At 46.0% G+C, this 16,259-nt stretch overlaps 1 protein-coding gene across 3 annotated transcripts; it reads right to left on the bottom strand.

The window, feature by feature from the left end:
* Positions 1-746: 746 nt before the first annotated feature.
* tom1l2 (target of myb1 like 2 membrane trafficking protein) lies at positions 747-16,074 on the bottom strand. 3 transcript variants are annotated; one of them, XM_060037018.1, is made up of 16 exons: positions 15,916-16,074; positions 15,476-15,560; positions 14,728-14,806; positions 14,346-14,495; positions 12,477-12,611; positions 11,587-11,754; positions 11,311-11,427; positions 10,823-10,956; positions 10,664-10,715; positions 7,386-7,554; positions 6,838-6,967; positions 6,688-6,760; positions 5,099-5,161; positions 4,881-4,904; positions 4,529-4,565; positions 747-3,873 (listed from the first exon to the last, which is right to left on the bottom strand). In XM_060037018.1, the coding sequence occupies exons 1-16, from the start codon at positions 15,965-15,967 to the stop codon at positions 3,725-3,727; spliced, it is 1,617 nt and encodes a 538-aa protein (XP_059893001.1). In that variant the 5' UTR covers positions 15,968-16,074; the 3' UTR covers positions 747-3,724. The 3 variants fall into 3 exon arrangements, with proteins under 3 accessions (XP_059893001.1, XP_059893002.1, XP_059893003.1); XM_060037019.1 differs by lacking the exon at positions 4,881-4,904; XM_060037020.1 differs by lacking the exons at positions 4,881-4,904; positions 5,099-5,161.
* Between the last annotated feature and the right edge of the window lie 185 nt (positions 16,075-16,259).

The raw sequence follows: 16,259 nt of genomic DNA, 5'->3' as shown, positions 1-16,259 counted from the left end.
CCGGCTCCACAAGTTAAGGTGGAGGACGATGGGCGCTGGTGTAGCTCCTCTGTGTCGGGCCAGCGGTCTGCTCATGTGCTGGTCGTGGCGTGGGTCCCTCTGAACGACACACCCCTCCCTCGTTCCGTTTGACCGGGAAAAGGTTCCAGTGCATGAGGCCACATTCAGGAATGAGGCGATCCTGAATGACCAATGAGGGAAGCCCCTCACGAGGGCCCCACCTGCCCCCCCCCTCCTCCTTCCCCTGCCCCACACACTAACTCACACTTACTGACTTCCTATGAGGGCTGGAGGGAGACTCTGTGTGTGTGTGGGGGGGGGGGGGGGGGGGAGATACATAGGGAGAGAAGAAAAAGGAGAATAAGAGACTGTGTGTGTGTGTGTGTGTGTGTGTGTGTGTGTGTGGTCCTTCATGTATTTCCGGTCAGAGGGATTCAGTAAAATGCTTGAATAACCAGTGGAGCACATTATGTCCTAATGGACTGGGGAACTAATAGTCATGCAAGTTATTTTCCATATACTTTCTATAGGACTCTCTTAGAACCTCACCAACCTAAATAAATAAAATATAGAAAGTTTACATAAATATACGGTTAAGTATTAAGCTTTTCCGCCATGTCAGTTTTATTTTTCTTGTGGTTTTGATATTGAATAAACACAAAACAAATGTGCAAATTATTGTATATTGGAGCCAAGTACGGTGGAACGTTCTACGCAAGAATAACCAGAGAGGAGACACACACACGCACACTGCGAATGATTTATTTAGAGTTCATGCAGAAGTCCAACAACACAAAGAAAGTGGTGACATGGGGGCCAGCGACACAGTGAAACGCAGCCAGAAAACAGCCGGGCAGCAGGACATTCTGCTGATCACCACCTCAGAGTCACAGCTCCAGCTGCCACACACACCCATGTTGTACCCTGTGGGAAAGGCTCTCCGCAATGCATCAGCCAGCGTTACTTTAACCACACCAAACAAACAGCTCTTAAGTTAAGGAACGGGTTTACTCTGAAACAAACACGGTAGGAAATACGTTTAATGTCTCCAGGTGACAAACTAAAACGCAAGAAGGTATGTTTCCCTTGGACATGTGGCTACAATGGCCACACACCTTACACAAATAGATCAAGATAATGTAAAAAGGTGCAATGCAGATGACTTGTACATTATGTTGGTAATTTTGATTCTATATTGTCCAGTTTGCTCTTAAACCACACTTATGTAAGACGAATTCTGGACATATTCTGCAAAAAAAACGATGGTAAAACAGTCTTCAGGTAAACCGAGGGATATAGTTGGGGAAACTATGATCTGGTATATAGAGCAATCAGCCTCAGTCAGTCACTCATTCATAAGCATACACATGACAAGATGAACCTAATGTTATAAATATATGATCATTATAATTCATATAATCACTCTGAAATAGAAAGATAAATAAGCCAGCAGGGAGGAAAATATCCAACTTTTCAACCAAAAACAAAGCAGGACATCCCTATCCCGTCCTACACAGTACAGTTACTTTCCTTCACGTGGCGACATTTATACATGATAAATAAATTACAACCACGACTGCCCCCAACAAAATTTCAAATCACCAGATTTACAATGAGTTACACATTCCCTATCATTCATCTCATTTAAGGTAAGAAATGGTGTGCTTTCGAGGGGTTGACTGTTTCAGGCTGCTAGTGTTTTATCTTTTGTAGCCAAGTGTTTGCAGCCATCTACAAATTAAAACAAGTAAGGGTTTAAGAGGGAAAGAAATGAGGTCAGAATTCAATTCAAGACCAAAAGGACATGTGGAACACTTAATCTGCAGGGATATTTAATGCTTTAATCATCTCTACATGAAGATATCATCCTAAAGATAAGGCTGCTGCTTATATATATATAATTATATAGGTCTTCAGTGTACCATCCCTCTGTCCATCTATCCATCCACATCCTTACACATCCAAAAACCTCAGCCATGGGCCAGTCAAGTGATTGCATCAACATTCTACAGCTTTACACCAACAAACAAACTCATAGAAAGACTACACACCTGAACCGATGCACATCAACGTTGACTGGACTTCAAGAAAGGAAATCGTAAAAATCTAAATCAACAATACGTTGTGGAATGAAACAGCATTGCACGAGTGTGAGAAAACGATTGGGATAAGTAATTTCAGCAGAAGGATAGTGTAGTTATCCAGCACAGTGCAATTAATACAACGTGTTTGATTCTGCATGTAGCCAAGCCTACCTGCACAAAGAGGTAATTTCATAAACAGCAACTGTAAAACCATTTCGCAAAAATGCCTTACGATTCGTTTGTTAAATTATAGTGTATAAGGAATAACTCGTCACTACAGAACCGCCTCAAGTGCAAAGAATCTAAACAAATCAATCCCTTTGCACGTCCCTACTCAATCCACCGGGAGTGGATTGAATATTTTTATCTCAAAATCTACCTCTACGGAGGTAAACTACACAATAAAACATTAGTCGTCAGTGGACTCGATCCTCAAATGTAGCTTCTAAACCGCCTTTCCCTTAGTATCATTTAATTAAATATACAAACATCTAATAAAGATAGCATTTGTCATTTACAGATATACAATAGATCTACCACACACACACCAAAAATAAAAAAACATTGACAGAAGGTAGTCATTGACGGAAAATCAGATTCACACCTGGGGGAGGGAATTAACCGATTTGTACCTTAAAAAAGGTGCTGTACGTTGGATTGGAGAATTGTTAAGAGACGGATTCATTCATTATATTTTCCCGCCATCGAGAGGAAATTTCTGTGTATGCGAATGTGATTGACAAGAAAGATGGATTCCCCAAACTGAACAGTTGCCCCGATAGGTCAGATATTAGCCAGGTGTGGTCTTAAGTGTAAATTGTCTCACACAGAGGCATGTGCGCAAGTCAACCAGAACAGTTAACCTGGATAGCTATGGTATGCACATATAACACTTAAGTTATAGCTCTGTAACCTTACCTACAGCACCTTTAATAGGTTAAATAACTACATTGGAGACACCACCGGAGAGAACAAGGCAGGACGGCTAACGGCTGTAGTAAAAGTCCCTTTAAAATGAAAACGAGAAAAAGCTAAAAGCTCATGTTGACATGCATGAGGTTAACCATGAACAGGACACCATCCCCATCCGAAGGGGACTGTAGTGAACCAGATGGAGAGGGCAGACTAGACTCGCCTTAGAAGACAACCAAAATTAAATCCCACGACTTCAAAAGTGAAAAGTGAGCTCAACGAACCACAGGAGGCTGAGGATAGACAGATTGGCCGTGGATATGAAGGAAAAACATGGAGCGACACCCCCCCTCAGTGTAGTGTAACAAAATATACTTTTAGTGCCATTGCCTTTTTTCCCTTTCGAGTGGAAACAAAAAAATATAAACATGTATTAAATATTCCCTTAGAATAAGAGGCTAACACAGGAGATGAAGGATTCACTGTGGTAGTGTTTAGCTGATGTCGTGGAAAAAGAGGAGTACAAATGAGAGCAGGGGACAGGGACTTTCAAGGTGTGTGAGCACAGCCGCACACACGCGTGAGGGTGAGCTATATGCAAATGTCACATGACTAGTCTCTCCTGTGATGGTTGTTAGTGATGATGCTGCTGCTGCTGCAGAGCTGTTTGGGGGGAGGGGTGGGTGGGGGGGGCATTCAGGGGAGGCCAGTGCCATGGGAGGTCCGGTTTACATGGCGAAGAGGTTGGCCTCGGGTCTGTCAGCGGGCTTGCGGCTGGGGGTCCCCTGGGGGGCCCCGGGCTCCCCACTGGGAGGGGACGGCAGGCTGGGGGCCATCTCTGCCGCCTTGGCCCTCTCCTCCAGGAACTTATCGAACTCTGAGTGGGGGAAGACGCGACGAGAGGAATGTTACGCTACGTTGACCAGCCCAAAAAGAACCCAAAGCGACTCAAAGGAGCAGCGAAGGGCACCAGCAACATTGGAATCATCTAGGATCCCGCAGTCCTTCCATGTTATAGCAGAGCTCCTGGGAGGGGACGACCTGAAGCCTGGGCTGGAAACCAACAATGAAAAGGGGCGTCTCGTTTCCTGTTCCGTAAGAGATGTTCTACTGAAGAGAAAGTCATTTGTGGATGGGAGGGAGTTTCTTAAAAGGGGATTTTAATAAGCCTATTTCACGGTACAGTCAAGAGTTTGGGTTCTCCGTTAGCCAATTAACCACTTAACAGATCCCCGCCTCAGCAACATGATTGCTCGAAACTAAAATTAAGCTAAATAAACTGAACTGCCCCTTTCACCCATACTTGAGTTCGTCTGCTATCAATTTGTAGATTATTCATTAAAAAAAGATTCAATTTGTGAGATCTATATTGGATCAACTACAAACAATTGAAGTGTTACATGAGCTATAAAAAGAAAAGAAAAAAGGGGCTTTAATATTTTACTAGTTTTCACATCCCGCTAATAAAACGACAGAACAGATCAGATGGCTCCCTCAGTAAATGAAGGATGAATACAACAGATGGTTCTCACCTTCACTGGTCACTCCTTCCTCACCCTCGTCTCCCTTCTGCAGACAGGAAAATCCAATTACATCCACAACATCGCAAGCATCTCAACAAGCACCATGTGAGTGTTGGCGCCTTAAAACCCTAAGGGAAAGCACCTGCTCTACAATAAAGATTTCCCAGATTCTCACATGACAGTGGGTGACATTTCAGGTAAATTAGAAATATTAAATGAACCCCTCATTTGGTCATCAAATTACAAAGAAGATCCGATGTGTCACCAGAAACGACTACTACTAAGAACTACCATAACTACAGCTTCCTAGATGGCTCTATGCCTTCACTACCCACTGTGAACCACCTTAAGAACCACGTACGTTGCTTAGACACGTGAAGTCTATCTGAGGGAGTGATGAAAACAGAAAACCAAAGAGCTTTTATTTAGCTTTTATCACACAATGTCAATCAACACAAATGAGATGGAGTGAGGGAGTGAGGGAGGGAGGGAGGGAGGGAGGGAGGGAGGGAGGGAGGGAGGGAGGGTGGGAGGGAGGGAGGGAGAGGCATGGCAGAAATAAAATCATGATGGTCTCACCACATCGGTGCTCAGCCACTCCTCTATGTCATCCATGACAGAGGACTGGCCCCCCCCGGCACTCTACAGGGCAGCACCGAGGCAGCGTCGAGAAGCCACAACAGAAAATGCCCCCGAAAACCCAAACAAACACAAAACATGAACTTGAATGAAAAGAATGACCAAAAGAAAGCAAAAGTTGAACTCAAACCCAAAAATGTAAAACTGAAAATCAAACAAAACAATAGCGACGCCATTCATTGTTGGGGATGAATAGAGCCTGGTGTAAACGCCACTCGTGCACAAAAGCCGTGCAGGGAAGGAGACTGCCATGCAGATTAGATTGACCCATTGAATAGTAATGAGGAGAGGGAGCACAGCAAACTGCAATATGCTCCGCGACCTAGGGTTGCAGAAGGGCTAACGGTTCCTCATTATTCAGTATGCGTCCATTTCAAATAAAAACAAATACGGAATAAGAAAAGAAAAAAATCAAAACGTTTTACTTTCGAGAGAACAGAAAAGATAAATCTACAATATCGCAAAATAATCATATAGTTTTGGTTCAAATGAAACACATGTGACTTGGTGAAATTCTATTTCACACTAGATGAAATGAAGCGCAATGAAACAGGTCAGCGTTTCAAAGCATCACGCAGATGCTCCGTCGCCCCGCGCTGGGGGTTAGGTTGGGTTTCCAGAGGCGGGACTGAGAGACTAACAAGAGCCCGGTTCAGTTACAACTGGAGGGGCAAGCTGTGGGGTTTGAAAAGGGCGACCGAAAAAATAAAAAGGCAAATCGGAGAGCACCATCAGGGGCCTGACATGGACGGTGGCTGGAGGAGGCTTCTGTTGACCAGCTGGCCGTGGTGTCAGCACATCTCAGCCCGCGGCCCCTTGGGGACACCCCGACCCCTGGCCCCTGGCGTCTAGCAGCAACACAACGCGCTAATGGAAATTCGCCTAGCATCAATTTGCATAAACTATGGTGCGTTCATTTCTAAAAGAACAAATGACCAGAAGGGAACCCCGACGTCACCCAACGGAAGAGGTGGCGGCGGGGACAATGAACCAACATCTACAGACGCCAAACGCTGTTCTTAAGAGGTTTAGATATTGAGGAAGGAGCTGTCAGGGTGTTCGGCTTACCGGCTATCGGACGGAATAACCTGCATTCCAGCTATCAGAAGTCTCAATAGAAATACGACGCTATTTGATCTTCTGGATTACAGATCCAAACTTAACGTTGGCTTACGCGCTGTGTTTATATATTTGATTGCGAGTGCAGCTCAAATCAGTTCATTCAAAGACAGTTAATACAAAAGACCCACACACTTTCGTGGGTCAAATATACTCAAAATATTAATCCATTCATGTCCAAGATAAAAAAATTATCCAAGTTATTTTGTTTGTTATTTATGCATGCCTGGTTAAGCGCAGCAGAAAGGTTTCCAGAGGTTGACCCGCCGTAGACGCTACAGACGCACACAAATCATGCAAGCGGAGCGATAAGGAAATGCGTCCGACAGGCTCAAAGGCCACTCCAAATCCGTCCACAGCAACCACAAACACAGCAACCAACGCGGGGCACAAGAGGAGACTGGACTCACCCCCCCGGCGCTGGGCTGCCGTACGTCCAGGGTGGGCGGGGGCAGGCTGTCGTTGGGGTCCTCCAGCGAGCCCCTGAGACAGAGAGCAGACATTAGAGCAGGCCCCGGCGGCGATGAGGAACGAGAAGGGGCGTATCGGGGCGCTCTTACGTCCTCCCCGGCTCGGCGGACAGAGAGCCCGTCCTGGTCTGGGCGAACATGTCGAAGTCATCCTGGGCTCCGGCGGGCTGGGCGCTGGTCAGGGCGCTCAGCGTGCTGCTCACGCTGTCGGCGCCCACGTCTGGAGCAGCGACCCCAACGCCACAAAGAAAAGCAACAGGGTCGGCGGCGTTAGCGTCGGCTGACGACTCATGGCGACCGTCATTTTTACACGCCTCATCTCCTGACAGCGTAGTTATTGTTCTTGCATTACGTACAATAACAACAAAACACATACTTTCCTAGTGTAAAGGTCAGGGTTATTGGCCTGGTTGTAAACTCAGTCAATAAGTCCCAGAGGCCTGATTCTTGGGAAGTGCTCTGCAGGCATAGTTTGATCAAATCAGCCCCACAGAACTCCACATCTAATGTTACATGCTTCTAGACGGCCCATGTGGAACCAAAACAGCAAAAGACCATGGCGTTAGGGCGAGGCAGGCCTGGCGATGTGGACCCGGGCCTTATGGGGTGAGAAGGGTCCCGCGGTGCGGGTCACGTACCGAGACCGGCCAGCCGGGAGGCCAGCGAGGACGGGGAGGCGGGCCTGGCGGCGGGGGCGGTGAGGCTGGAGGGCAGGCTTGTGGGGGCCACGTTGGCCATGTTGCTGACCACCGCCGGGGACCCGGGGCCCAGGTCGATCAGGTTGTCCTCTGTGGCCTCGCTCAGAACCTGGGGGGAAGGAAGGAACGTCCGTCAGGGTGGGAGTCCAGCAAGGTGCGTGCGGCGGGCGTGGGGGGGGGGAGGGTCAGGCTTCATGGAGGGCCAAGACGGGTGCTGGGGAGGCGGGGAGTGGATGGAGGTACTGCGTGGCAGGTCTTCTTTTGTCGGGTCAAAGGAAGGGCGAGGCTGCGCACGGAAGCTTTGCATTGGCTTTAACCTTAGAACCACCACGACCGCTATGACGTCATTGGACATGCATTTACACATGCAAAGTGGGAGGCCCATTTCCTTCCCTTCTGCAGACACATGGCACGACAGTAAACCACAAATATGTTTTTACAAAAATAAAAAACAATGGACAAGGGGTTCAAATAGAACACCACGACACATGGTACGAAAAAATATCTAAATAACAATCCCGACTTCGGGGATTTTCATACGCTGTGAGCGAAAAAAACCATAACACCCCACACTTCTTGAAAATGTCACAGAGTAACGGTGTAATCGAGGTGACCGTGAAGGCTACTATGACCTGTCGGAACTGCCATTTTTCCTTAGAACGCACAGAATTGTTTTCGGTATGTAAGAAATATTGTAAAAGGTCAAAATGACCCTCCTGGCTATTCTGGGAAGTAGAACGGGATCCTGGTAGTTCTACGGCTAAAAACAAAGCTGAGGATGGAGGAAGTGAAAGGGGACAGAAGAGAGGGAGAGTCCAGCCAGAGTGCACACAGACAGATGCTGAGGAAAGGAAAAGGTGTTAATTGGCTTATGGAAAGTGTGAAGAGAGGCACCAGTAAGGAACTAATTAAAGTGGACGCTTACAACAATAACGGACAAGGTGCTATTCAATAACAATGAAAGCTTACAAAAGTTGTATTTACAGCAGATACAAACAGATTTGCCGTTTTTAACCAGACCCGACAACTATGTTGTTGTTTTTTTACATATTTGCTGCTGTTTGAAGCAGAAACTCATTGAAAGCTTTAGCATGGAGAAATCCACCATTCTGCTTTATATTTCACTTAAAGCACAGACAGAGAGCAGGAATTCATTTAAGAATTTAAAATGATCATGATAAATCTTCTGATAAACTACTCACAACATATAATTGTTTGCAGGCATTCAAAAAAGAAAAAGACTTACACAATGCTGCAGTGCTTTTTTCTGCTCATACAGCAAGTTCCCAAATGCTGTGCAAATGAAACTGATGATTTAAGCAGAGTGGTACATTTCCCAACCCCAAGCCATCAGTGAGTCTGTGCCAACACTTCCAGTCTTTTGATGTGCCCTAGCCACACCCAGTTCACCGGGGGACCAACGTGACAAACCACTCCCCACCAATGGGTTGGGGGCGGGGCCACGTGGAAGGACTGGGCCCTGGTTCAGGAGGCTGGATCACCAGGTCAACCAGATATGTTTAGTCAGGACTCAGATTTGGTTTCAGATGCCATGACTAGACCATTCTCAGTCCAGTCACCATGGCAACTCGTGCTGTGAGCCTAACCTGGAGCAAAACTGCCGGGCAAGATAACCCCGCCCACGACCTAAAGCCAGGGGACCTAGCTATACCGTAACCAAGAAGCAGGTTCTAATGATACCGTAATTATCGATTAAAATAAAGTTGTTTTCATTTCAAAACAACTTTATTTAAATTGTTTTGAAATGAAAATGTATGCATGTTCAAAGAACAGTCACAACAGTAGGCTGGAAAGTAAACTACAGCTTCAGTTTTCTTTAAAAAAAAACCTGTTGATTTAGTGGTAATAGTAGTTGAACAGTTGTTCAATAAATAAGATTGTCTTAATGTCTTGTGAACTTTAGATGGCTTCCAGTCTCAGAGCATTTCCGTGGTAACGTAATGCTATTGAACAGACTAGGCTGCAACCCATAAAAGCCCTGAAGAAGCAATGACGGCTTGGGAATTCCCTGATCCATCACGTTTTCAAGGTGTGATAGATCATGGCTTTGCAAGCCTGTCATGACACGAACGTGCATATTTCAGGTTGATTGAGGGAACCCGTTTTGAAGGCAGCTCTCGGAAAACTGAAAATCCAGACAGTCCTGGGAAGTGCCCTCTTGAGTCAGAGTTCTGGTTCAGGCCTAAACATATCCTCTCCTGCTACTTGAAACAGGGCCCTGCACCTCGTGGTAAAATCCTGGTGTGATACGCGAGAAGAATCTGCTAAACTAACCCAAATATTTAAACCAAGTTGTCCGTATTTTGGCAATGTATCGCATTACACCCGGGCCGTTGTTTTGCAAAAAACAATCAATTGGCAAATCGACTTTAGGCTCTGCCTCCAACTACAAATCATGTTTTCAATCTTGTCATGTCAAACTGGTCCCCTGGGGGTCCCACATACGCCGGCCACAGAGGGGGAGACAACACAACACTGTTTCATACTTGCCTGGCTCAGCTGGCCATTTAACAAACACGACAAGACGCACAACAGAAAGGGAAGAGAACACAATGAATAACAGTTAACATGCCACACGCTGCAGTGACACACGCCTGCAAAGACACGCTCGCAGTGACACGCCGCATTGACACAATGCAGTGACACCTCTGTTGTGACGCAATGCATTGATACAGCTGCAGTGACACGCTTGCAGTGACTTGCTTGCAGTGACAGGCTTGTAGTGACACAGTGCGGTCGCGGGGCGTAGCAGTCATGGCCGAGGGGGGGTTTGACTGACAGCGCCGCATGCAACTCGAGACGCGACGCGTGGATTAGTAAAACAATGTGAGAAGCACACAGAGAAAGGGACGCATGCAAAGAATGAGACACAGAACAGAAGTGTTCAAAAAACAGGGAGCCTGAAGCGTCGACAGAAGAAGACAAAAGGGACGTCTGTGACAAATCAAAATCGAGAATTACTGTGGATAATAAGTTGCCAGCGGGGGTGGACATTTTCTGGCGAGGTTTACCAGGCGTTAATGTGAAGCCAGAGTGACGACTACGATCACCTACTAACGTACGTGATGCATGTTTCAGGGCATGTCGACTGACATATGGATAAACACGGGGTCCAAGCACCCTTAATAACCCGGGCCAGCCCCTGGTGCCACGAGTGTGACGGGCTGTGACCTCCAGGCGGTGGCCAGACGACTCACCCCGTTGTTGACGCTCTGAGCTGAAGACTTCCCCACCCGATACCGTTCGTACCTGGAGTGCGAGAGGGAGACAGAGAGTCAAGACAGTGAGACTACCAGCGCGACGGAAGAGCGCGCAAAGCCACGGACCTCGAGCAGGCTCCGTGGGTAACCTCTGACCTCTCGTAGCGGAGGAAGATGTTGTTGAGGTCGTCGTTGACGTGGAGCAGCTCCTCGGTGACCTCCTCGTTGGACACGCACGAGATGAGCTCCATGACGCGCTGCTGCATGGCCCTGCAGGTTCTGTGCAGCTCCTGCAAACAGGAGAACCCAAGCAGTCACACAACACAGAGGGGGGTGGGGCTGGCTTGATCCAGAGTGCCAGGAGACACACTCGAGCCTTAAGAACCTACTTAGTTCGATTTATGACACTGTATCTGAATCCACTCCAAGTCTTCTTTCTATCCACTATATAGAAACGGAGTAGACACAGGGTGCACTAAAGAGTCCTTTCTAGTGGTCAGGGTGAGTAATTAATATGCCCCTGCTGCCCCATTTACATTCATTAAACAACCCGGATGAAAAGTACTCATAATTAATGATTATAGTTGTCGTCTGCTAAACACCACACTCACACAAATGCACTCTTATGTCTCTCACACACACACCTGCAGCAGCTGGTGGTCTGAAGGGTCTTCCTGACCGGGCACCATTTCAGTCAGCATCTCTGACATCACCTTGGTGTTCCCACGCACGATGTCCAGCTCGCTGCGTAGCCGGCAGATCTGATGAGACACACACAAGGGTTTAGACACACACACACACACACACACACACACACACACACACACACACACACACACACACACACACACACACACACACACACACACACACACACACACACACACACACACACACACACACACACACACACTCTTCACCTGTTCGGGGCTGGGGTTGACGGATCCGGGGCCATGGATGACGGGGGCCTGGGCCTGGGGCGTGGTGTAGACGGGCGGGACCACGGGCACTGTGGGCTGGACGTGGGTCTGGGGAGGCGGGGGGCTGTACTGGTGGAGGGCGGAGTCGCCTTCGGGGGCGGAGGCCACCTGGGGGATGGGAGCCGACAGTGTTTTCACAGGACTTAGTGGAGGGGTTTATGACACAGCTTCTGCGCTGCAACGCTCCCCCAAGGGTGGGGTCTATGAATCACTCGCCCTGGCAGTAGCGCTATTTGCAGTGTGGCAAGGCCTTGCCACAGGGTCCTGTTAGGAAAATGTTACACTAAGACTGCTCTATGTACGTAATAATAACAAAACCGCGATTAGGCAAGGATATGGGAAATGTGTCTGCAACAGTGACCTCACTTCAAAAACTTCTGAAGTGAGATCGTTTATGCATTTAACTAAACACAGAGGAAAGTAGGCCTCAATCTTTTGAGTGATATGTAAATGTCTAAAGAAATGTAAAATGGAGAAACTAAATATCGCAATTTAAATTCATGGAGCATGTTTTGTATACACATAGTTTGGGGCAGTATAACATGTCTTGCTTCATTTGTGGGACCTAATTTTCCTGTCATTGTATTAATCTCTGCTATGACAATATTGTTTGAGGGAGTAAAGCCAGCAGTTATTACAACATTCATTCGACACCCTCTTCATTCATTCATTCATTCATTCATTCATTCAACTCCTTAACGTCAAAAGGATTTTAATACATCACATAACTAAGGAATCTCAATAGATTGAAAGGTGACCCTTGGAATGTGATGCGTATCGAATAGCCAGATCCTTACCAATGCCCATGCCAAGTGCTATCGCGCTCTTACCCGCTGAGGCGTGTGTATGGGAGAGAGGGTCTCCAGCTCGGACATGGGGAACTCGATGCCTTTCCTCTTGAGCTCCTCGTAGATCTGAACCACTCCGGTGAGATCCGGACTGCTCCGGAACGCGTCGGCCCATGCCTAGAGCAGGAAGCAACAGGGCTGAGTAGGTGAGCGCGGTGTTGCTATTGGTAATTATTTTCAACTACTTGCTGGGTTTTGGTTGTAATACCAGTAAATCAATCATATTTTTCGGGACCTTACTTATGAGTACGAGTGTGATCACATTTTTTAAACCTCTTCATTCACTCATCCAGTGTTAATAGAAATCAGTGTTGACATTCATAAATTCCGTTCTAGTAATTCAGAAGCAACATGAAACTGAGCCAATGCCTTGTACCGGACAATAACTTTCAGCCAACTCTGCTTGGGTTGTGAAAGGCAATGTGACATACGGGAATAACATTGTCCGTATGCACAACTGACATACGGAAAATAATAAAAATCCTTGATGCAAATGACTCGATTTGATTAATTGCCTCTGGATAATCACACACTTCTTAGCTAAGCAGTCTGTACTGTATCTGCAGGCAGCAAATAAAACATTTCTAGCCTCAGATCAAATCCAGAAACATATTTCAGTTTAGCATTTCAAAATGGGAGTGTTTCCAAAGAAGCCATCACGTCTTTCCAGCCCAACAGGTGCAGCTGAGGCAAGGGCAATGGGCATTTTCTCTCGAGGTGATTTGTTGTTATTCTTTTATAACTGTGGTACACCCATGAGGCATTCCAATGTTGTGAGTACGTTCCTCCTGTCTCACGTTGTAACAGGCCAATGAGGAATAAAATATGCTATAACACAAAGTGCCTTGCAAAACCGTGAATGAAAAATACTCCTTTTTACCATGGGTGGCCCTGGTGGGTAGCAAACCTCGAACAACATAAAATAGCACTTCAATCCCAGGGAGGAAAATGAACACTGGCAGTGTTGATGCCATGCTCCATCAACCCAGCTATACCGGTTCACATTGAGCTAGGCAGGGCCAAAAGCCAACCATGGCTGGTTAAAAGACCCAGAAGGACAGGAACTTTATGATTATGCCACAACACAAACAAAGCCCCGACAGTGTGCAACAGTGAGTGAAGACTTGTTCTCCGGTCCTTGTTGCTGCCAGCCATGGCTGCATTGCATCAGTAAACCACGTCTCATTAGTGGTTCAACTTCAACACGATGAGGACAACAGAGGCCGGATCAAAGAAAATGGCCTTTGAATAACCTCTAACCAAACCAAAAATTAAGACTTTGATCTGAATCTAAATTTTACTGAAAAATATTTTTCTCAGGGGCGTTTGTTCTGCCCAAGATGGATGGAAGGTAAATATATATATGAAAAAATGCATGACAATAACAGCCAGCAGCTCTGCAGACCGAATCACATGATGTATTTCCCAGAGGAAATGAGAGAGGGCCCCACCTGAGCCTGCCTCAGTTACCTGAGCTGCTGAATGGTAACTAGAGCCCTCTAGACTGAGGGCCGGGAGAAACCTATCACCAACACATCTCTACCTGGGGACCATAAGACACCAGCACAAGAACATCAAACTCCAGCTCTCACACTCAAAATAGAATTTAGCCATACTGTTTTATCGCACTGGGTTTTCACTCTTTCTCACACTAAACTCTTTCATTGATTCAATGAAAAATATGGGGGAAATAAAGTGTTTGATTTCACTTGCAGCCAAGTTACACTTAAAAAGTTACTCAGTTACTATAACAGCTACCCAAAGAATAATACCTTATTGCAAGGTATTTGGCGCCGTTATCAACTGAATGAATGTAATAATGTCAACTTTTTCTATTATTATGCCCCATACCTGAATTAAGGCCAGCACTTTGTCTTGTACTATTGTTGGAGGGTTGTTCTTGGGGGAGATGATTTTGACCAGCACACCGTCTATGAAGTCCCTGCTGGTGACGAGGGAGTGGAAGCGATGGCCGCAATTCTTCACGCACGTCTCCAGCACCTGGAGCAGAGTGTCCAATCAAGTCTTATGTATCTTTTTACTATTTTGGTCATTCATCCAAATGTGTATCCAAAGCAATCAACAGCGATTTTTGATACATGTCAAGACGTTTGGGCTGTGGACATAGGGGATCGAACCCAGTACCTTTCAGCTAGGAGTTGACCAACCGAGCCACCATACCATCAGTCCCCCTGTATGCAACAGTTCAACTCTAGTTAAACTCCTCACTCACCGTCAGGGCCAGCATCACTTCCCTATAGTTCCTGTTGCCATTCAACCTCTTCTTCACTGCTTTGATGGCATCCTTTGGCCTGCACACAGTGTGAGAGCACAAAACCCTCGCATAAGGTTGAGAAATGATAACAGGTTTAATGAGTATTATGGACTTTCATGGTGAACAGGTGAATGAAATATGAGAATACTGGTAGATCTAACATACAGTTAATGTTTTACTGTCATTTGATGTAGCTGTAATGAAGGTCACTGTTTTTAACCTGGACTCTTACATTTCCCCTTGCTGCAGCTATCTTTTCCGATATACCCTTTTCAACAATCATATCTATGCATTTAACACATGCTCCACTGCAAGTTTAAATGTGTGTATTATGACCTAGTTGTAGTTGAGACCCATTCAGAAAATTGAAGCATCCATTTTTATGTCCGCCACTATTTTATTGGTAGTGTTTTCCCATGGTATAGGAGATGGGTAAATGAAACAAGGTCCCTTCCCACTTTTCAAACAAGACTTGGACTTCACACCAAGAACTTTTTCATGCAAGGTTAATGGGACGGAGAGATAAGGAATGGAGCACTTGAAAAAACGCAGCAAAAACCAAAGGGAAGGTCTTTGGCCATGCAATGCCAGAGATAAGAACGAGATAGTACTGGCGTGTGTGTCTACTTCAGGGAGTGTTGTGTGTATGAAAAAGGGCGACCGTATTATCAAATGACATGGGCAATAATTCATCCTAGCTTCTTACCCATCTTCCGTTTCATTAATAATGTCACATATTTCCATGTTCAGGGTCCAGTCCTCGCTTTGAAGAGAGCCATCGGTTGCTCTCTCTAGATAAATTATGAACACAAACAAAATAAGGCATGATTCAGTTTGGAGCTTGAGGCTACCGTCACAATCTCTAATGAATTGTAGCTAGCTTAATATAACAGCTTGAATATAACAGATGTATCGAGTCAAAATGCACGTCTACGTTTTATTAACTTTTATGTCAGAGGCAGTGTAATGACTGCTGTAACGTTAGCACACAGCTAGGCGGCTAACAGTAGCTGAACAGCTTCAGCACTAATACACACTCAACGCTAGCTAGATGACATTAGCTTTCCCTGAAAAATATTAACGCGTCGTTATGTGAAACACTGATTTCTCAGTCACAAAATGGTATTAAGCAAGACGGTTACGTACCAATACAATGACCCACAGGAGTACTGTAAGGATTTCCTAATAGGAACTCCATCTTGCCCGACAACAAACAAGTCTATGGGATGATTGAGGCTAGCAAAATAAGACCCGCCCACACGTAAATTGCATTAGCCAAGAACAGAGCCATCGAGAATCTACCAATAGAGACGAAGCTTGGGCAGCCACAACACCAATCACGAGTGAAGTGACTGTAAATAAGCTTTCCCGAGCGTGTCATAGACTGGGATTGTGTGGATATATGTCAGATTGATGCATGATGCTGTGCACACATTTAAAATCATAATTCTTACAAATCACATTAATATTTTGATAGTCCCACCCGTGTG

This window comes from Gadus macrocephalus, chromosome 18 (assembly GCF_031168955.1).
Source record: "Gadus macrocephalus chromosome 18, ASM3116895v1".
Classification (NCBI taxonomy): Eukaryota; Metazoa; Chordata; class Actinopteri; order Gadiformes; family Gadidae; genus Gadus; species Gadus macrocephalus.
The sequence above is the reverse complement of the archived record's forward strand: the minus strand, read 5'-3'. Positions and strand labels throughout refer to the sequence as shown.